The sequence below is a fragment of the Pseudochaenichthys georgianus genome, chromosome 5 (genome assembly GCF_902827115.2).
Source record: "Pseudochaenichthys georgianus chromosome 5, fPseGeo1.2, whole genome shotgun sequence".
NCBI lineage: Eukaryota > Metazoa > Chordata > Actinopteri > Perciformes > Channichthyidae > Pseudochaenichthys > Pseudochaenichthys georgianus.
Window position 1 is genome coordinate 43,579,014 of NC_047507.1, and position 22,626 is coordinate 43,601,639.

Below are 22,626 nucleotides of genomic sequence, written 5' to 3' on the forward strand. Positions count from 1 at the left end.
TTGTAAGTGCCTTTGTCTTTCGGGTGTGCTTTATTCTTTTCGGATGCTAAATAGCTGACAGGTTTCAGTGGACGGCTGCGCTGCCAAGAATGCACCACAATTCCTGTTTATTTTTGTAGTTAATATTTGATTTAAATAAGAAAAAAAGGAATTGGAATATTTCAAAATACTCTATTTTTAGGTCTTCCAGCTGTAAGTAGACAATTCGGCGATGACTGCCCCAACTCTGCCCTTTACAAGTCTTCTCCAGAGTCAGTAGCAAACCTCCAGGTGGCCCTGCACTCCATCAGTGTTCGACATGGAAGCTTTTATTTTGAAGTTAACAGGAAACTGGTGTGTCACTGGTGACTTGTGTCTAATCTGCTTCAATTGAACTGTCTCATTGAAGCAGTGTGTGTGTGTGTGTGTGTGTGTGTGTGTGTGTGTGTGTGTGTGTGTGTGTGTGTGTGTGTGTGTGTGTGTGTGTGTGTGTGTGTGTGTGTGTGTGTGTGTGTGTGTGTGTGTGTGTGTGTCAGACCCGGTGTCATGGGCGGCCATCCAGGATTTGGGCCCGCTGTTTTAATCAGGGCTGAATACAACATTTTAATTGTTTTTATTATTATGTTCAGTGGCGGCGCCAGGGTATACTTGGGTAGGCTACAGCCATACCAATAAATGGCTTAGCCCCACCATGAAAAATGATTTTAAAGTAAGCTAAATAAAGTCCGCCAACTCGCGTGGAGTAAATTGCACAGACAGCAGTTAGTAAGATTGATTTCAGCAGTCACTTGTCTGGAAATACCGAAGACGAGAAACGGTTTGAAAACTTTTTTCACGTAGTGATCGTCTTCTCAATAGAACATCTTTGATAATGTCTTCTGGCCAATCAGAATCAAGATAACGACGTGGTGTTGTTGCAAGAAGTCCCGACGGAGAATATGTTTGCTGTAGTACATCTCTATATACATCGATACAACATTACGTGTTGATAGAAATCAACACGTAATTAAATAAGACCCCACGGTTTGATGATTGATGGGTGTGTGGGCTGTCTTTCATTTTGACACACAGAACAATGGGGGCTATCCACCCTTATCCACAATGTAAAGTCATTCACAGCCTCTTCCCTCTTCTCTCTGTGAGGAGCAGCAGGTTCAGCTTTCAGAACAAAGTAACACAAAACTGAAATGGCATTCATTTTTTTTTTTAAATATGTTGTGTAGTAATAGATTTATTTATTTTTCTTCTCAAGAGAGTACCAGAATGTGTATTTTATGTTAGTATTTCAAAAAATCTCCTGGGGGAGAATCCCCCCAGACCCCCCTGCAGGGGTTGGGTTTTCAGCATGTCAACTCTTTCACAATTCAATTTTCCCGGGAAATGTAAGTTTCGGGGTGGGCCCGCCCTGGTACATCAAATGCCCGCCCAGAGACGTATGTCTGCCGTGTGTGTGTGTGTGTGTGTGTGTGTGTGTGTGTGTGTGTGTGTGTGTGTGTGTGTGTGTGTGTGTGTGTGTGTGTGTGTGAGAGTGGGAGGACCTGCAGCAACAGCGCTACTCTGTCGCTGAGGAGACTGATGCACATTAACCGGACTGAGGACCGCGCCTGCACATCTCTTCAACAGCTGTTTTATTTCCCCGGTTGTTCCCGTGTGATGGCTATCATGCCACCTGTCGATGTGGGACTTTGGCTTCTTATCTTGGTGACAGCGTCTTTGGCAAACGGTGAGTAGCCCAGCAGAAGTGTTAGACATGTGTTGTGAGGCTTCAGGACTCATACTGCTCACATCAGCATTGAAGGCACTACAAATATAACAAACAACAACAGAAAGAGTAAAGTTGTGGTGTCTTTTAGGCGCAAACACTGAGTCTATGTAAATATAAAGACACACGGTCTTGTGAGGTAACAAGAGCCACAAGTGAAGTGTAAAACTCCTTGGTAATAAAACCGCTTGTGATTCTGCATGTCCTACAGTGATGTGTCGCACAGCAGAAGCCTCGCGGTGACACCGTGTGCTTGTCTACTGTTGAATTGAAACCATTATCAGATCATTCATAGTCAGTTGACCAGGCAACCAATCAGATCAGCACTCTGCCATCGCAGCCAGGGTTGATATCACAGTCACCATGTTGGGTTACCACTTCTAATACAATATGTTCAGTGATGCAATGTGAGGCAGAAGCTAAGAGAGCAAGTGTGCGATCCAGCAGGTTCCCCATGGAGCGCAGCTGTGAGCCAGGGGGAGGAGGTGGAGGGGACGCCCCGTGCAGTGGAGCCCTGCTCTACCTGTGGCCTCCAGCGGCCGCCCAGACGCTTCAAGAGGTGCACATGTTACACCTACAAAGACAAGGAGTGTGTGTATTACTGCCACCTGGACATCATCTGGATCCACTCACCAGAGTAAGTCTTGTTTGATCTGATAGCACTGTTCTGTCCCTTTGATGCTTCTAGGGTTTCCCTGAAGAATCATCCAACCGGGCTTTACTGTTACTCATCTACTCACATGGTGTCTGTTGTCACAGCCTTCCAGCTTCAATATCTTATTCGTATACAGACATTGTAAAGCTGGAAAGCTTTCAACACATTACGTCTTGTACATCAGGAGGCACACACATGACATATGGATGTATTGAAAGAAGCCAACTTATTCCAGGTGTAGTGCTTGACAGTTATAAAATAAGTAATATGAACATATGATGTCAAAAGGTTTCAGTTGCCCAGGGTTTCCCTCAGAAACGCAATAAGGCTTGGGGCCGAGTGCTGCTGCTCTCTGTCGGTTAACCATGCAAATAATAACACAACTTTGCAAGCTTTCAGAAAGTAGTTTCATTATCTTCAGATTCTTCTTAGGCAAATACATGGTGTTCACCTCCAGCTGGAGGTGTAGAGCTCACCAGCAGCCGACCTTCAGACGTGATGCGTGCTGAGGTCAGCCGAGGAGGAATGGAAAAGGTTTCGATTTTCTGCAGTTTCTAAGAGAGTGGAGCTACTCTCCTTTCACTGAGTTCCTTTGAGTCCCAAGGTAATGTGACCAACACACCTTGGTCTCTGTGCTTGTTCCTGCTCAGATTGAACTCATTCCCAGTCTACATTGGGACAAAGGTCTTCATTTAGAGCAGTGCTTCTCAAAGTGTGGTCCGCGGACCACTGGTGGTCCGTGAGCGCCCCCTAGTGGTCCGTGAGTATATTGGTAACATTTGAAATAAATACATTTAAGTTTTACGCACTCTCGCGGGAATATCTCCGCAATGGAACGAGCTTAAGTTTCACTTTCTATTGCATGATAAAGCCCAATGCAACACCTTCGTCACACATGTTGCCACTTGCTTGTACCATTTTCAGGCGATTTATAATCTGTTCTAGAAAAACGATGTGTTTTGGGATATTTGTGGAGTTAGGTGGTCCCGTGAGGTCCTTGGTATGAAAAAGTTTGAGAAACACTGATTTAGAGAAAGAGTACACATACCATGAAACTCAGGAGCTTGCCACACAAGTGCATTCATATAAGTAAATAGAAGATATCACAGGAGATTGGACTCATACTGCCATCAACGTGGAACCCACCTGAGATGGTCTTGACCGTGAGAAGATCGAGGCGAGGTTAACGTGGGGTGTAGGTCATACACCCCTGTAATATTGATGATAAATACATTTGCCAAAAACTCTCTTAAGACTTTGAGAACCTTGAAGCAGCCTTTGCTCTGTTATCTCTACTTCACGGTGCAGATAAGGAAGCTCGACACAAGCTTTTCATAACTATCATCACAGCGAGATGACCAGAGAAATAATAATATTATCATTATTAATATTATAAAGTAATGCTGGCTCTCAATATACAATGAAATGTTTTCTTATGCTAGATATGTTGTCTTTAAAATGTATTCCCAATAGTGGACATGACCAAATCCTTTACATACCCAGCAGCACTGGTTTACTGTCCATAAACAAACAGCGGACAGCATATTAGAAACCCCTCTCACTTTGCCGCTGCCACAGCCCCAGCCTCTGCATCGCTGCAACATGACGAGCCTTTAGTCTCAAAGTACAACAGTTCCCTTCTCTTCTTCAGGCACACTGTCCTGTACGGTCTGTCCAGCTACCAGGCGCCCCGACGTGAGCGGCGCTCTGCTGGGCCCGAGCGGGGGGGCAGGGCCCAGCGCTGTGCCTGCATCCAGCAAAGTGACTCCGACTGCAGCCGCTTCTGTGTGAACAGGTGACTAACACAGGACACAAGATGTTATTTTTAATATCCAGTGATCACATGTTCTACCATAGCTACTGAAAACACACATATCTCATTACCCTACAGGTGTCCATCAAAACCAAAGCAAAAGTGTAACCCACTCTAACTCATCAATATTTACTTGCTGGGAGCCTTAGGAGCCTTATCATCCCCATGCTTGACTTGCCCTTACTTTGTATCGTCTCTTTAATGGGCATTCTGGTTGGGGGATAATGTTCCGGCACAAGCTTATTGTATTAGGTGTTCAACTATCATTCAAACAAGGCCTGAGGTCTAAATGTAAAGGCAATCTAAGGTGTTCCTCTTTAGGAAATGAAAAGCGTCTCTGTGTTCTTTTGGCCACAGGCGGAGGCCCCCCAGAGCCGAGTCTGGAGCTGACGGGAGGAACGCTGCGCTGTGATCACATGACGTCTCAGTGACATCATCACCACCTGTCCCGCAGGCAGCCCTGACCTGCTGCTTTCTATCGGGCTGAGAGGAAGAATGGTGAAGGAGATGCACACACTGAAAGTGAAGACGGCAGCTCGGCAAAGGTCTCCTCAGGGTTCTTCTAACATCCTGTCACAACGTAGGACGGTCAGTAACTTGGGTGAAGCTCACATGTTCAGGATCTGTGAAGTGGAGGCCACATCATGTTCAAATATCAGAGGGAACGTGATCTCACAGCCGAGCCCTCCACGGGACTTCTTCGGTCACAGCCAGTCACTCAGCCTTATGTTTCAACATTCCAAAATGGTCACAGTCACGGAAACAACGCGTATATTTGATATCAGCTTGTTACCTTTTCAGTTGTTTCAGCAGTGATTGTGGAAAGCATTTGGATGAACTACTTTACTTTGCTATGATTTTTTGGAGGAAATGGAACTTGTGTTAAGCTGTATTCAAGGATTGTGAAATAAAAATGAAATGTATTTTAAGATATATATTACATATTATACATAATTCTAATATGTAGTTTGAATGTGTATAAAAAACGTTGTATATAGAATGATATTGTAGATGTGATCACAGAGATGATGTTAAGAATGAGAGCTATAACTTTGTTGTAAGATGGCAGTAGATCATCATCATGTATGTGTAATGTTCATAAATTGTATCTGTTGGGGAAATATTTCCCAAGGCCCATAACTGTGACCCAGTTGATCAGTTCCAGCTGTCCTGACTGAGCACAGCACCTGTAGCCTTAGCTGTGCTCTGTGTTCTGTCTCCTGCTCCTGCCCGTCGGCGTCAGCTCATAGAGGTGTTATGGTTCTATCTTATTATGCACAATGTTGATGATGCTCTCTGAACTAGCTAAACACACGGGTGTGGGGTAGAGTTCTTCTTCATTGATTGTGGCAACTCTACCGTGAAGTCAGAACCTCTAACTCTTTGACTGGTTTTGTGAATTCTCCGCTCGAAGCTCCTAATAAACCGTCAGTGTTTGCCTTCAAAGCTCCTGCTCTCCTCGTGTCTCCCTGAGTCCCGACACCAAGTGCTTCAGAAGTTTCCCCCACAGTATCTGCTTGCCTTCTGGATATATGTATGAAATACCCAAGGATCAACTATCTGTTTAAACCACGCTGTGTCATGCTGTGTGTGTTGGTGGCTCCATCATCCACAGCACAGTCCAGTATCAGAGCCAGGTGGAAAGGATCAAACCTGAGGAGGAACAACTTTCAGTAAAGGTAGTTTTTATAAAGTAATTTGTTTTATTTTCAAATGTTCTACTTTAATCTTGAAATGTCAAGTTTATTCTTAATATTTCGACACTATTCTTATAATGTAAGAATACAAAAAAACTCATTTTTTTTTTGTTTGTTATTAAAGGTGGGGTAGGTAAGTTTGAGAAACCGGCTCGAGATACACTTTTTGTTATGCAATGAATATCTGAAGTGCTTTGACAAAAAATCCATAAAAAAATGTCATCTGTGGAAGCCGTAATACTGTAAAAAGCACGACTACGGCTTCCACAGATGACAGATGACATGCCGCCCTGTCTGTCAGCCTTCCATCTCGTGCACGCACAAATGTATCTCGTGCCCTCATTGGGCGTGCCGTAATTGGCCGTGTATTGCGCGTTCATGTGTGTTGGAGGAGGTGCTCTGTAAGGAAGTCTGAAGGAAGGGGCGGATTCTTTTCGGCTGTGTACTTTCAAATGTTAGTGCACTCGAGCCGGTTTCTGAAAACGTACCTACCCCACCTTTAAGACAGAAAATTCAGTCATTTTTTTCCTAAAATGCCGAGCACCAAAACTAACATTTATATTGTGTATATCAATCTTAGCCATACAATGGTTGCCATGCACAAATAAATTATAATTTATACGCAAGACACCACCAATCTTCACTGCCGACATGGAGTGACGTCATACAAGATGGCAGCAGCAGAGTTTCTTTTCCGAAATCAGTCGTGATTTTTTAACGTTATATAGCTTTTAACCAGTGGCGAGCGTAAAAAATAATATTAGATATTCTAAAAAATAATATTTGAAAACATTAAAAATAAAGTTTTTTTTTTTTTTTTTAATTCGAAAATATTTTTCATTAGTTTTACCAAAAATAATTGTATTTAATTGTATTTAAAATAACATTTAAAAATAAATAAATGCTTCGAATCTGCCTGTTCAGTTTCTGTTGGAATGTGAAGGGTTAAATGAAAGAAGCTTGTCTGGCCCTCTCTGCGAGTTACTGTCCTGCTGTAAATTCACAGAGGGCCCGCTATAGTAACTCAATGAGAGAGTAATGTCAAATGACAGTACAATTGACCAATCATATCTTCCTTCTAAATGGGTGGGCTCTATTTTCGCGGACTTTATGACAAGTTCCGCCCGCTGTCAAGTGTATGCATGTGTAAAGTGGTGCAGTGACGAGTCCTAAAACCCGGAAGTAAGCTGCGCTCGGGTTCCCTCGACAAACAAGCAATGGGAGTGGCGAAGTCCCTCCCCTTTCGGGGGAGCTCCATGGGACCTTATTTCGAAAAAATTATGTATTGAAGTCAATGAAGAGAGAAAGATTATCTTTTGATCCCGTTTGAATTATGCCACGAATTACACATATGATGTTTGTCAATCTTAAAAGATCATTTTGCAAGTAAAAAAAAAAAATGGACTTCCGGTTATGGCGCGGTGTTGATCAGACGTAGTTCAGTCGTCGCTCTGCCCTAATATTGTAAATTAACTATTTTTGAACGCGGGAGGTAAAAGGAAAACGCATTTTACACAATCATAACGGTGTTACTAATGCCTCCACGCAAGAAAACAACTAAAAAGGACAACGTTTTGGAAACTTTATCCGAAGAAGATTGGCCACCACTGTCTCAACCTGGCCTTACTCCCGGCATGGAACACGAGGCGGGAGAAGAGCTGTCGCAGGATAAATCCTCAGGTGAAATTCTGAGTGCAATCAACAATTTAAAGAAAGACCTGAAGGAAGACTTTGCATCAAAATTTAATACGGTGATACACTCGATACAATCTATCGAAGGCGACCTAAAACAATACTCTGGCCGATTAACGGAGGCTGAGGAGCGGCTTGGAGCGGTGGAAGACGATACCTCAGCGCTGAATAAAACAACGAAACATCTGAGACAACAGGTGGAAAGCTTGGAGGCAAAAATGGAAGATCTGGAAAATCGTAGCCGCAGATCTAATGTGCGACTGATAGGCTTGCCCGAAAACGCTGAAGGGAAGGATGCATGCACCTTTCTGGAAAAATGGATCCCTGAAATTCTGGGTGCCGGTTAGTTTACAGCACCGCTCGCTATTGAAAGGGCGCACAGAGTTCCATCTGGCAGACCGAAGCCAAACGCACCGCCTCGAGCACTTCTGATTCAGTTCTTAAACTACAAGGACAAAACCAAAGTGATGTCGGCTGCATATGAAAAGGGTCAAATCCACTTTGACAAACATCATATCATGTTTTTCCATGACGTCGCTAAGGAGACGGATAAAAAGCGCAGGGCCTACGATGGAGTTAAAACGAGGTGCAGAGACATGGGTCTACGGTATGGAATACAATATCCATCCTCTTTCCGAGTGACACATGACGGCAACTCTCACCTCTTCACTTCTCCTAGGATGTACACACGTTCCTGGAAAAGATCAAGGAGAGGCCCAGAGATTGAACAGTTCTGTGAAAGCACCTGGTGAGATTACCATAAAGAATGGCCTGCAGTATATTACTTGTTACTGTAAAGGCACTACATCTGCTATATACACTGTCAAAGTAAAGTTTTGTCTTTGCAGTATTTAGCAGTAATAATATGTATGTAGGCGATACACTGGTATATAGTGCTGTCCTTGAACGGTTAAATCTAAGTTATGCCTTTACATTCCCAAATTCACATTTTATATAATTTTCATTAGATATAAAACAAATTCATAATCCACATTTTAGATCCTATAACAATGGCAGCTAAACTCGGTGTTTACTTATGAACACATTTTATTTTAAGAGCTTTAAACTTGCTGCCTAGTGAATGAAAACATCGACAAAAAGTGAAATATTTTATAGAAGTGTTTTGTTTTATTCCTTCCCTTTGTTAACATTTCTATAATTTGTATGGAAATTAGGGCGCAGCGACACTTTAGGGACTTGTTTGTGGACATTATTCTGTTCCTCAGTTTGGTGGACCGCATAGCTCCATGATTAGAGTCTTTAGGAGGGAAAGGGATGCTCATCGTTTGAGCAAAGGGAGGGGTGAGGGTCGTTTGGGGAATTTCACATGGGGTGTTTTGTTTGTTTTATGTCATGGTGTGTTTATTTTCTGTTCATATTGCGGTCAGCAAATGGGGTCGTGTTAAGCAGTTTTATTTCAGTCAGGTGTTTATGGAATTTTGTTATTTTCTGTTTCTTCTAAATACTGTTGTCTTTTTGTTTAGATAACAGAATATGACTTCCAATACAGAATTTAAGATAACTTCATGGAATGTACGTGGGCTCAATAATTTATCGAAACTCAAGCAAGTGTTAAATAGAGCTAAGAGGTTGAATTCCAAAATACTGCTTTTACAGGAATCGCATTTGCCGCAATGTGATATTCATAAGATCCAGAGAAGATGGAATGGTCAGGTCATCGCAGCCTCCTATTCTTCCCATGCTAGAGGGGTGTTAACTCTTAGACATACATCCATTCCTTTGAACATAATTAGGACTATCTCTGACCCAAGAGGCAGATATTCCATCATTCACGGCACCCTTCTTACAGAAACCTTAATACTGTCAATATATACGGCTCTAATGAGGATGTTCCCTTATTCTTCAAAAACATTGTTCTAACTTTATCCTCCCTCCCAGGCCATTATATTATAGGGGGAGACTTCAATTGTGCACTAGAGCCCAGTATAGACGGATCAAGGGGGACAGACCTGTCTCACACCCAGACAAGGAACACCCTTAAACAGCTGATCCAGGGTTTTAATGTGTGTGAAGTTTGGAGGTCATTTAAACCAGCTTCCAGAGAATATTCTTGTTTTTCCGCCAAACACACTCACGTATAGACTATTTCCTGGTTTCTATGGGTCTTATGTCAAGGATTACAAAATGTTGGTATGACAGGAGGGTCCTCTCTGACCATTCACCAATTTCATTATTGTTTAATAACTCTGATCTTGTTATGAATCCACCGAGGTGGCGTTTTCAATCCAGATGGCTACAGGATAGAACATTTGTTGAATTTGTAGGAATACATATTGACCTCTACTTTAGCATGAATACTAACGAAACCTCTCGAACTGTACGCTGGGAAGCGTTTCAGGCATACATTAGGGGCATCATTATTAGCTATTCTAGCTCGCAGAACAAAGCCTTTAAATCCAAATTAAATTCACTGGAGGGTTGTATTAAAGATTTGGAGGATAGGATTGTTACCCAAGATTACCCAGAACTGCAAGCAGAACTTTTGGTCCTAAGGACTCAATATAGTGAACTATCGAGTAACCAGACAGCTGCTAGCTTACTAAGATTAAAACAAAGCTACTACGATCAGGGAGAAAAGGCGGGCAAAATATTGACTTGGCGTATTACAACATTGCAATCTGAAAGGGCTTTCAACAGCATTAAAACAAATGGTAAATTAACAAATGACCCTGCAGAAATAAATAGGGCTTTTAAAATGTTTTATGAAAAACTTAATACATCCGAACATGAAGATTCAGGCCAACAGGAACACTTTCTAAGTTCATTAGTTTTCCCCACTATTTCAACTGATTCAAAAGGAAAACTAGACCATATCATAGGAACTGACGAGCTTTCAGAAGCCATAACCAGCATGACGGGGAGGCGGCTGGTCCAGGTGGGCTTCCTGTAGAAATCTATAAACGATTTAAAGATAAGCTACGACAACCTCTTTGGGATATGCAGTTGGAGTCATACGAAAAGGAGGACCTACCACCATCTCTGAGAGGGGCACTAATCACTCTGATGCTAAGACCAGGAAAGGACCCCACTGACTGTGCATCGTGCAGACCAATCTCACTGCTTAATACAGATAGACGTTGTCGAGACGCCTAAATAAACTACTTCCTGCCATGATTAAAGATGATCAAAATGGTTTTATTCAGGGAAGGCAAGCTTTTCACAATGTTAGAAGGGTACTAAATATTCTTTATGAAAAAAGAGGGTCACCTAACGTGGCACTGCTGTCCTTAGACGCAGAGAAGGCCTTCGACCGAATTGAGTGGAAGTATTTGTTTGAAGTGTTGGAGAGGTTTGGAAGAGGCGAAGGCTTTCTCAAATGGATCAGGACGATATATAAGAACCCAACAGCTGGAGTGGTGACAAATAATATTACTTGTACATCCTTCTCATTGTACAGATCTACACGCCAGGCTGCCCCCTCTCCCCATTGCTGTTTGTGTTAGCAATGGAGCCGTTTGCCATGGCTATTAGAGACTCTCCATCTGTATCTGGGATCTCAGAAGGTAACTTGGACCATCGAATATCACTTTATGCGGACGATGTTGTTCTTTGTACCTTCTCTGTTAGAACTAATTACGACCTTTGGGGAATTCTCAGGCTACAAAATAAATATGCATAAATCCTCAATACTCTATCTAAATTAACAAGAGAGGAAGCAACCTAGAATACAAACTCCCTTCTTACCTCATAGAGAAGGATTCACCATTTAGGAATACAATCACACCTGAAATGAATGATCTGGTTCCAGCCGACTATAACCCTGCTGTAGACTCTGTGGTAGAATCGCTTAACAGATTCACCTTAATGCCAATCTCCTTAGTCGGTCGTGTTAACATCTTAAAAATGAATACATTACCCAAATTGCTCCATTTGTTTCAATCAATCCCCTTACCCCCACCCGAGTCATTTTTTCAAAAATGTAAGAAAATATTTACCAACTTTATCTGGAATAATAGACGCTCTAGGCTCCGTTTGACCCTACTTTACTTGCCTTATGACAGAGGGGGTCTAAAACTGCCCAACCTACGCTGGTACTATTGGGCAGCACAACTGAGAGCAGCCATGTGCTACTTCTCCCCAGAGGAAGCTCCAGCGCGGGTCAAGATTGAAGCATGCTCAGCTCAGGGGTTATCGCTTAGTAGCTATCTTTATTCTTCTGAGCCAAAGAAGCTAGGGAAAAACACAAAAAAACCCTTTCTAAGAAATACCATACACATCTGGCATGAGGTCCAAAGATATATAGGGGACACCCCCCCACTGTCAGGTTTCACCCCCATATGGGGCAATAGTAAATGTATACCTGGTAGAGAAGATGCTGGTTTTAAGACTTGGGCGAACAAGGGATTAAGCAGGATTACCGATTTGTACAATGATGGAAAATTAATGTCATTTACTGAAATACAAGAAAAGTATGATATTCCTTCTAAGCACTTCTTTAAGTTTTTACAAATAAGACATTTTATCTCTGCATCTCAAAACCGCTCACTTACTCAGCCACCTCTCTCAATGTTGGAAGACATTACAGTTAAACACGTGGTTGGTAGAGGCCAGCTATCGCTGCTCTATAAAATCTTTGTAGACAAGTCACCTGCATCTTCAGAAGATAAACTTAAAAGCTGGAGCAGGGGTGGCCAACCAGTCAGAGGTTAAGAGCCACATTTGTTCTATGTTACTGCAAAGAGCCACATCAAGCACACAGTCACTGATACCGCTTGTTTCAGTTTTTTGTTTTCTGGAGACAAGATTTCAACCACGTCACTGATGCATTTTTGTGGCATTGGGATATATATTTTTTAAATCCTCTGGAGCAGAGAGAGGAGATGTGGATTATTGTTATTGATTATGCATCAGTGTTTCTTAGGGTCAAAAACACTAAACTCACAACTTAAAATGAAAGCGTTTAGTTTATTTAATAAAAGAGCACATGTTCAATGTGAAAAGTGACAGTAGTTATAGATTATTTGCAATTTGGTGCTATATATAGTTACAAAAAAATTATATATATTTTTTAAACACCTTGAATTTCAGGGGGGGCGCGGGGCTCCGTTGGCGGGGCGCAGCGCCCCTCCAAGACAATGGTAAGGGAAACACTGGATAGTGTTTAATCAACGATAGGTTTTCCCCTCAAAGGTGATTATTATTATTATTATGATTGGCTCTTGGGCCACATCAAAATGAGATGCGCTGTCATCCTCTCTACTGACACCTGACACCACACATACCAGAGATGGGGACTCGAGTCTGCGACTCGGACTCGAGTCGCACTTAAGTCGCACACACAGAGACTTCAGACTTGACTTGGACTCGTGACCAAAAGACTTCAGACTCGACTTGGACTCGTGTGTTGCGACTCGTGAACAATCATTGTGTTTTCTATTTTTGGCGTATTAAAGGTGGGGTAGGTACATTTGAGAGAAACTGGCTCGAGATCGCTAGAATTTGAAAATACACAACCGGAGATAATCTGCTAGAAGCTGCTACTTCCTCTCAGAGCCCCTCCTCCAACACACACGAACGCGCACATGACCAATGAGGGCACGAGATAAGTTTGTGCCCAGATGGAAGGCTGACAGGCAGGTAGGCCATCCAGTTATTTCAGCCGGGCTCATTACGCAGACGTGCGCGCCTCTGTTACTACCTCGTAGTAACACAATAGCGACCGGCGGCACACCTGCGGCTGTACCGCTTGTAATTAGGTTCAACTACAAACACTTCGAACAAAACGCCGGCGGCACCAACAAAAGGAGTGCACACTGCAAAGTCTGCAATATCAAAATCAAGGATGCTGGCGCAACAACGTCGGATTTCATCAGGCACTTGAAAAGTCACCCGGAGAGGTCAGTCACATTAACGCATGGACGGTTAGCAAACATGTTTAGCTCAGCATCAGCTATGTGATGCTAACTTAGCTTGCTGCTAGCTTTGTAACTGAATATTTGAAAAGATGAGTGAATGTTTGCTTGTCACACTTGTTTGAGTTGAGTGGCGTTGACATCCAACTCTTGCCATGACATAAAAAAGGTCGGTAACGTTAATCATTACCCGCTGCCACCATCTACTGGCTAACGTTAAACGTAGAAAAATACATAGTTACATACATAAATACATCTGTGGGTTTATAGGCAGGTTACAGATTTATTGTTGACCACGTAACGTTAATATTACAGGTTTATCAGGTTACCATGACACTGGCTTTGAGTGAGAGGATAGAGGAATATGTTTATTAATAGTAGACTTAAAAGATGTCATTAGAGACCCAGTGTATAATAACACAGTAAATGCTTTGAATTTCTTAGATATAGCTGTGCAGTATTCTTAACAGACTGGATAGCAGCAGACAATAGAAGGCTTATTACAACCAGAAGAGACATGAGACTTTTATTTTTTTAGAGACTTGAGACTTGACTTGGACTCGTGACCAAAGACTTGAGACTTTATCAAGTCTCACCCCACAAAGACTTGAGACTTGACTTTGACTCGTGACCAAAGACTTGAGACTTGACTTGGACTTGCAAAAAAAGACTTGTGAACATCTCTGACACATACACACGTAGGGAGAGCCGGGACGAAAGTAACACGGGACGAAAGTAACGGAGCGATTTTATCCGAGCCCAAACAACTTTGACCGGCCAAATTACGTCAGAATTATCAGCATTCAATACTTAACAGACCTACTAAATATCAGGTTTAACTGTCAGGAGTAGCTAGTGTTGTCATCACAATACCAACATTTTGGTTTCGATACCAAGTCAAGAATTGCGATTCCGATTCTTTTTCGAAAAAAATGGAAACAGTCTTAAATGTAATTATTGTGCTTTATTTCACACCAGAACCATAACCATAACACAAACTTTTAAACAATGAGAACAATAAATAAAATAAATAACAAGAATTCGTATTAAATACAATTAATACATGTCTGACAGACAGGCCTCGTGGTGTCCGTAGGCTTGCCCTCACTGTCAGAGATATCGCTCAAATACTTCCAAATTTAGCTTCTGCCATCTTTTTTGTCAACAAGCCGAGGCGCAGCGGCAGTTGCACTCCCACTTGCAGCCATGCTTCTCGTTTTCTCACATGCTCTGGCAGCTTGCGCGTGCACGAGAGAGGGGAGGCACTTGAGCGTGCTTCAGAGGGGCGGGACTGCAGGCAGGGAGTGGAAGCAGAGCGCTGAACAAACACGGCTCTTATTAAAACGGCGCTTTCTCACCGGAGTACCGATACTAATGAAACGGAGGAATCGTAACGTTTTTAACGTTAGCGGTATACCTTTCAAGTATCGGTACACCGTGCGGAGTCAGTGTCTCTCCCCCAAACTCACACATATACAAATCGATATTCCTGAAGAGTCGCATGAAACTAGGCAAAGAGCCGCATGCGGCTCGAGAGCCGCGGGTTGGCCACCCCTGAGCTGGAGGCTTGATTTACAAGAGGAAGCCTCTGGAAAAGAATGGTCTGAAGTGTGCCTGAATGCTCAAACACAAACAATCAACACACGGCTTAAGTTGATACAATACAATTGGATTTTAAGAACATATATAACGCCATCAAAACTACATCACTTTAATCCCAATACCCCAGACGCCTGCTTTAAATGTAACGATGCTAAAGGATCACTCTTTTACTGTTTGTGGGAATGTAATGTGGTCAATAGTTTTTGGAAGGAGGTTCTTAACATAATTAACCAGATAACAAAACTGAAAATCCCTTGTCAGCCAAAGTTGTGCATCCTGGGTATTTATCCAAAAGACTTTGTTTCTAAGAAGAGTGAGCGTGCACTTATAGACTTGTGTCTTTTACAAGCTAAGAGGGCAATAGCTATAGAATGGAAAAATGTGAACAAACCTAGTATGAATAAATATTTTAAGGATCTGTCAGCATGTGTCGCTTTAGAAAAACTAACATGCATTACTAAAGGAAAGCTGGCAGTTTTCGAAAATATCTGGGGGAGCTTCATGGACTTTCATACAAATAATGTTTGTTATGATTAATAACACCAAAGACCGGGGCGGGAAAGAGGGCAACGGGAATACGATTCTACAGTGTAGTAGCCCACGTCATATTCTTTCAGATTTTTGTTCTGTATCATCTGTATACTGACCTGTGTTTATTTACATGTCTATTCATTTGATTTTATACTGTATCTGCCACCTAGACTGACCATGTATGTGTAATGTTCGTTATTTTATTTTATGTATGTGTAACGTCCATATTTGAAAACTTCAATAAAAATATTGTTTTAAAAAAAAAAAAAAAAAAATGAGTCGTAAAACTGTGAAGTAACACATTTGTTTGTGTGAAACGCTCAATGAACTACATTTCTGGTCTCGCAGAACAACACATGTCACCAAGACGCCCTCACTATCACCACAATGAAACACGTCCAGAAGAATGTCATGCAAAGCTGCCTGCCTGCCTTCCTTTGATTCTCTCTGAACTGCCTGGTCTTTTTAATGTTTAATGTCAATCGTTTGTGCAGATAGCATGAAGTACAAAAGATCGGCGATCGCCGATGCTAGCGTTAGCATTTCTCCCCCGGGCTTACATTGTGTATTATAGAATGATCACACCGGTCGGTGACAGTACTCTTCAAAGGGTTCACGAAATATGACTACTACTCTTACTGTTTAACATTTTGGGTTACTTGATGTTACTTCATGTTAAGGCTGATACAAATGACAAGGCTGTAATGCTAACTAACGTGCTTGCTACTAGCTAGGTAGCTAACTTGATCCAGCCACTCCTGGTCCTTTCATCAGACGGGAAGCGAAAGAACGAGCAAGACCCATTGCTGGTATGTTAACAACCTGGTACTAAGCACACAGGCATCTTGTTAAAGTTATCTGATCTTAGCTATCTCTTAGTGGAGGAAAACAATTGTGACATCACTTACTCTGGGATTTGTAGTCTTTCTAGTTGCGTATTTTTAATAGTCTTATATTTCAACAGTTTTACGACAAACTGACTTTTTTGACATGCCTGCCTTCCTTTGATTCTCTCTGAACTGCCTGGTCTTTTTAATGTTTAATGTCAATCGTTTGTGCAGATAGCATGAAGTACAAAAGATCGGCGATCGCCGATGCTAGCGTTAGCATTTCTCCCCCGGGCTTACATTGTGTAGTATAGAATGATCACACCGGTCGGTGACAGTACTCTTCAAAGGGTTCACGAAATATGACTACTACTCTTACTGTTTAACATTTTGGGTTACTTAATGTTACTTCATGTTAAGGCTGATAAAAATGACAAGGCTGTAATGCTAACTAACGTGCTTGCTACTAGCTAGGTAGCTGTCACTTACGCGACTCTGGGATTTGTAGTCTTTCTAGTTGCGTATTTTTAATAGTCTTATATTTCAACAGTTTTACGACAAACTGTGACTTTTTTGACATGGAAATTATTTTTGTAGGATTGACAAACAGCATATGTGTAATTCATGGCACAATTCTAACGGGATCGAAAGATAAGTTTTCTCTCTCCATTGACTTCAATACATTATTTTTCCGAAATAAGGTCCCATGGACCGGAAGTAGATGGGCGTGACTTCACCACTCTATAGGGTTTTGGAAAATAGCTCGAAATAAGGTCTGTGGAAAACGAACCTGTTAGATAAATGCACGTTTTGTTCAGCTGGATAATATCCACATGTCTATCCTACTTTTATAATTTTCGAATCATAAATCTAATCGATAGATTTATGATCGATAGATTTATGATTAGCATAAGTACGTTCATGATGGCTCATGTCAGTGATAGTGATGACATCGTTGCAAAATTATTAACCGAGTTATTTTCAAGATTGAGTTACAATGATAAATTGGAGTGGCAAAGGATCAGCTGCATGACCCCGCCATTACATTACATTACATTGCATTTAGCTGACGCTTTTATCCAAAGCGACTTACAATAAGTACATTCGACCAGGAAGACACAACCTTGAAGAAAACAGAATCATATAAGAACATCAGGTTTCAAAGAGCCAATCGTTTCAAGTGCTACTCAACTGGCTTTAGATAAGCCAGTCCTTTATTAGTATATAAGTGCTCTGTTAGCAGTTCTTTGTTAGTCATTCTATCGCTCGAAGTGGAGTCGAAAGAGATGAGTTTTCAGTCTGCGCCGGAAGGTGTGTAAGCTTTCTGCGGTCCTGATTTCAATGGGGAGCTCATTCCACCATTTTGGAGCCAGGATAGCAAATCCACGTGTTTTTGCTGATGGGAACTTGGGTCCCCCTCGCAGCGAGGGTGCAGCGAGTCGTTTGGCTGATGCAGAGCGAAGTGCACGTGCTGGGGTGTACGGTTTAACCATGTCCTGGATGTAGGAAGGGCCAGATCCATTCGCAGCATGGTACGCAAGTACCAGTGTCTTGAAGTGGATTCTAGCAGTTACCGGAAGCCAGTGAAGGGAGCGGAGGAGCGGCGTGGTGTGGGAGAATTTTGGAAGGTTGAAGACCAGACGAGCCGCTGCATTCTGGATGAGCTGCAGAGGTCGGATGGCACATGCAGGTAGACCAGCCAGGAGGGAGTTGCAGTAGTCTAGGCGTGAGGTGACGAGAGCCTGGACCAGAACCTGCGTCGCTTTCTGGGTCAGCTGGGGACGTATCTTCCTGATGTTGTAGAGCGTGTATCTGCAGCAGCGGGTTGTAGCAGCGATATTTGCAGTGAAGGACAGGTTATTATCCAGGATCACACCCAGATTCCTTGCAGTCTGGGTCGGGGAAACAACAGAGGTGCCGATGTTGATAGTCAGGTCAAGAGAGGGACAATCTTTTCCCGGAAGGAAAAGCACTTCAGTTTTGTCAAGGTTGAGCTTGAGATGATGAGCGGACATCCACTGAGAGATGTCAGCTAAACAAGCAGAGATGCGTGCGACGACCTGGGTCTCTGAGCGGGGAAAGGACAAAATTAGTTGGGTGTCGTCAGCGTAGCAGTGGTATGAAAAACCATGCGGGCTAATGACAGATCCGAGCGAGTTTGTGTACAGGGAGAAGAGGAGGGGACCAAGAACAGAGCCCTGAGGGACCCCTGTAGTTAATTGACAAGGGTCGGACTCGGACCCTCTCCAAGTTACCCTGTAGGTGCGGTCTTGAGGTATGAGGTGAGGAGGGAAAGTGCAGAGCCTGAAACTCCAAGTTCTTGGAGAGTGAGAAGGAGGATCTGATGATTCACCGTGTCGAATGCAGCAGACAGGTCCAACAGGATGAGGACAGAGGAGAGGGAGGCTGCTTTAGCAGTGTGCAGTTCCTCAGTGACAGCAATGAGGGCAGTTTCTGTGGAGTGACCTGCCTTGAAACCAGACTGGTGCGGATCCAGAAGGTTGTTCTGATGGAGATAACAGGAGAGTTGTTTAAAGACAGCGCGTTCAAGTGTTTTAGACAGGAACGGGAGGAGAGAGACAGGCCTGTAGTTTATAACATCAGACGGGTTGAGAGTGGGTTTCTTCAGGAGAGGGTTTACTCTTGCCTCCTTGAGACTGTTTGGAAAGTGACCAGAAGTTAGGTGTTGATGAAATGGGTGAGAAACGGTAGAATATCAGGAGCGATAGTCTGAAGGAGGTTTGAAGGGATAGGGTCCAGAGGACAGGTGGTAGGGCGGGCAGAGGTAATGAGGGTAAGAACCTCACATGGAGAGAGAGGGGAAACGGAGGTTAGTGTGCCGGTTGAAGGTGGCTCAGGTGATCCGGCGGTGAGTAGAGGTGAGTCAAAAAAAGAAGAGCGAATATCGTCAACCTTTTTTTCAAAGTGATTAACAAAGTCGCTTGACAGAAGTGAGGAGGGGGAAGGGGCCTTGGGAGGATCCAAGAGGGTGGAGAAGATGGAAAATAGTTTTTTAGGATTGGAATAAGAAGATTGGATCTTATCTTGAAAGAAAGTGCTTTTTGCCTGAGAGATCGAAGCAGAGAAAGAGGAGAGGAGAGCCTGATAGATTAGGAGGTCGTCACGGTGTTTGGATTTCCACCATTTCCGCTCAGCTGCCCTAAGGACGGTTCTATTAGCACGCAGTGCGTCATTTAGCCAGGGAGCAGGAGGGGACTGACGAGCCTGCCGAGATGTGAGAGGACAGAGAGAGTCCAGAGAGGAGGAGAGAGTAGAGAGGAGAGTTTCTGCAGCAGAGTTTGGAGGCAGGAGTTGGAACGAGTCAGAGGAAGGGAGGGCTGAGAGCACCGATGAGGCAAATGTAGAGGGGGAGAGGGAACGGAGGTTACGGCAGGATGCGAAGAGATTAGTTTGTTATGTTTTGAAAGGGGTAAAGAGAATGAAATGAAGAAGTGATCGGATGTGTGGAGCGGGTTTACAGAGAGGTTAGAAGTAGTGCAGTTCCTTGAGAATATGAGATCAAGGACATTGCCAGCTTTATGAGTTGGTGGGGACGGAGACAGTGAGAAAGCAAAGGTGGATAACAGAGATGTTAGTTCGTCTATCTTCCCCGTCTGGAGGTTGAAGTCTCCGAGAAGTACAGCGGGAGGGCCAGTTTCAGGGATGTGTGAGAGGAGATGATCTAACTCCTCCAAGAAGTCCCCAAGGCGCCTGGTGGACGGTAGAGAACAACAATGGTTCATTGTATAGGATGGGTTACTGTGACGGCATGGAATTCAAAGGTGGAAGGAGTGAAGTTAGGTAGCTTGAAGAGGGAAAAGCTCCATTTGGGAGGGAGCAGGAGACCAGTGCCCCCTCCTCTGCCAGTGGGTCTGGGTGTATGGGAGAAGGAATATGCTGTGGAGAGAGCTGCTGGGGTGGATGTGTTGGATGGAGTAATCCAGGTCTCAGTGAGAGCAAGGAAATCCAGGGTCTGCAGGGAGGCATAGCCAGAGATGAAGTCAGCCTTAGGAACAGCTGACTGGCAGTTCCACAGGCCGCCTGAAACTAGATGCTGGATCTCAGTGGAGCACGTGGGATAGACGAGAGCGGGCCGGTTATAGCGATTAGGAGATACACGGGGCCAGTGATAATTGCGAGAAGACACATGAACAGGAATGGAGAAAACACACATGATTATAGCATGAGGGGCTAGAAAGGAAAGGAAAAGAACACCTGATTGCTGAGTTCTCACAGCTATGGTGCCACGCCCCTCTAATTAGTTAACTCTCAACAGCTGATGGCCGATAGCTGACAGGGCGTGCCTATTTAAATGCAGCCGAGATAGATACTGAGACCTGTGAGAGTTTCACGTGATCAGATCTGAGATTTAAATTCTCTCAAAAGCGCCCTTTTTTGGTACAGTAAATACAGAAGAGTTATACAGAGTAGAATAACTGAAATAGAGAAGTCTAGTTAAACAAGATTACACCATCAAGTGCTTCATCCAAAAGGACAGGAAGAGTAGGGTTGCCAACCGTCCCGTATTAGCCGGGACGTCCCGTATTTGAGCCAAAATTGGCGTGTCCCGTACGGGACATTGTTTGTCCCGGACTCCGATGTAAAGGGAAAAATAAAAAATATTTTTCTGTTTGCGCGCAATGCAGTGTGTCTGGCTGCGTGCCTGTGTGTTTGTGTGCTGTATGCGAAGGGCGCTAGGACCGCTCAGTTGACAGGGCAGGCACAATGCTCGCACGTGTGTGTGAGATTTTCTCCGGTGGCATCATTGTTTGTGTTGCCTGTTCAGTCGTATGGGAAAATGAGCGCTGCCGGTGGAGGAGGTGATAATGAAAGAGGAGAAGAGAGAGAGGATGTGGTTCTGGGCCCTGGCCCTTCTAAAAAGAAAAGACTTGTGTCTTACAACCAGGGGCGGAGCTTCCTACAGGCGATATAGGTGGTTGCCTAGAGCGCCTCCCAGAGGGGGGCTCCAAAAATTGGACCAAAAAAATTATTAGTTTTTAGATTTGTTTTTGTTTTTTGCTTGGCGCAGTTTTGGCGCCCCCCTCTATATCTGCAACCATTATTCTTACATACAAAAACAATATTCTAACATAAGGGAAAATGAGCCAAAAATCTAAAACGGTCCGTCGGTCTAAGAGCCTCGGCTTTAGGTGTTCACAGTCAGAACATGCTAGAGCGCTGTGCATTGATGGGTATCGGTCAAGTGTTTATAAAATTAAGCATTGAGGAAAGAAAGACTAACGTTAGAGAAGAGGCAAAAGCCATCCGGGGCGCAGTATAAAAACAGAAGAAAAGAAGAAGAAGAGAAACGTGCCAAGGTGAAAGGTATGCAATTTTGATTGTATAGTCAACATTAGCGAATGGATCATGTAATCTTGCTAGTTAGCCAAGCCAACGTTAGCTAGCCAGCGTTTGTTATTGCCATTCAGTCGAAACTGTCATAAGGCTATTTTCGTTGTGTCATGAAATAGAAATATTAGTAATAATAACAATGTTAGTTTTGGTGTAGCGAGCTAGCCAGTGTGGTAGAATGTTAGTTAGTTGGTAACGTTAGCTAACGTTAAGTTTACCTCAGAAAGCACATTGAGTCAAACATTTGCCAAATTCAACCCCGTCATAATGTGCGCTAACGTTAGCTAACTAGCTCAGTGGTTCTCAACTCCAGTCCTGTTGAATGTTTTCGTTCCAACCCAGAACTAACACACCTGATTCAACTGTTCTAATAAGATAGGCATAGCTCTTGATTAGTTGAATCAGACCTGTCAGGCTGTCCAAATGCTTACTAACTACATAACAGTTTCCTGTTTGTGTCCTTGGGCAAGACACTTCACCTGAACTTGCTCCTGTGGGTATTGTCCACAGTGACCATTGCATGGATAAAAAAAAATATGTGTAATGTGTATCTGTAAAGTACGGAGCCCTGGAGGGTTCATAGAGAGAAAAATAAATAAAGCGTGCGCATGAGTTACTAAAGTGTGCGCACGAGTTACTAAAGCGTGCGCACGAGTTACTAAAGCGTGCGCACGAGTTAATAATGCGTGCGCACGAGTTAATAAAGCGTGCGCACGAGTTAATAATGCGTGCGCACGAGTTAATAAAGCGTGGCCTCGTTTTGTGTGTGTGTGTGCGTGTGAGCATTTGTTTATGATAGTATCGTTCGTTCCGGTGCACTCCGGCAGGACTATAGCACATCGA

General features: G+C 43.3%; 2 protein-coding genes across 2 annotated transcripts in view; one reads left to right on the plus strand and one right to left on the minus strand.

The window, feature by feature from the left end:
* The first annotated feature begins 1,427 nt into the window (after positions 1 to 1,427).
* On the plus strand, positions 1,428 to 5,138 carry LOC117447123 (endothelin-3-like). The gene is made up of 4 exons (XM_034083748.2): positions 1,428 to 1,702; positions 2,189 to 2,378; positions 4,048 to 4,191; positions 4,567 to 5,138. Exons 1-4 carry the CDS (start codon positions 1,555 to 1,557, stop codon positions 4,619 to 4,621), a joined length of 537 nt encoding a protein of 178 aa, XP_033939639.1. The 5' UTR covers positions 1,428 to 1,554; the 3' UTR covers positions 4,622 to 5,138.
* A 16,055-nt stretch (positions 5,139 to 21,193) lies between these two features.
* znf831 (zinc finger protein 831) overlaps positions 21,194 to 22,626 on the minus strand; it is a 4,860-nt gene continuing 3,427 nt past the window's right edge. Inside the window, exon 3 of the mRNA XM_071203320.1 lies at positions 21,194 to 21,305. Within this exon, the coding sequence (XP_071059421.1) occupies positions 21,194 to 21,305 (112 nt within the window). The remainder of the gene's footprint in view (positions 21,306 to 22,626) is intronic.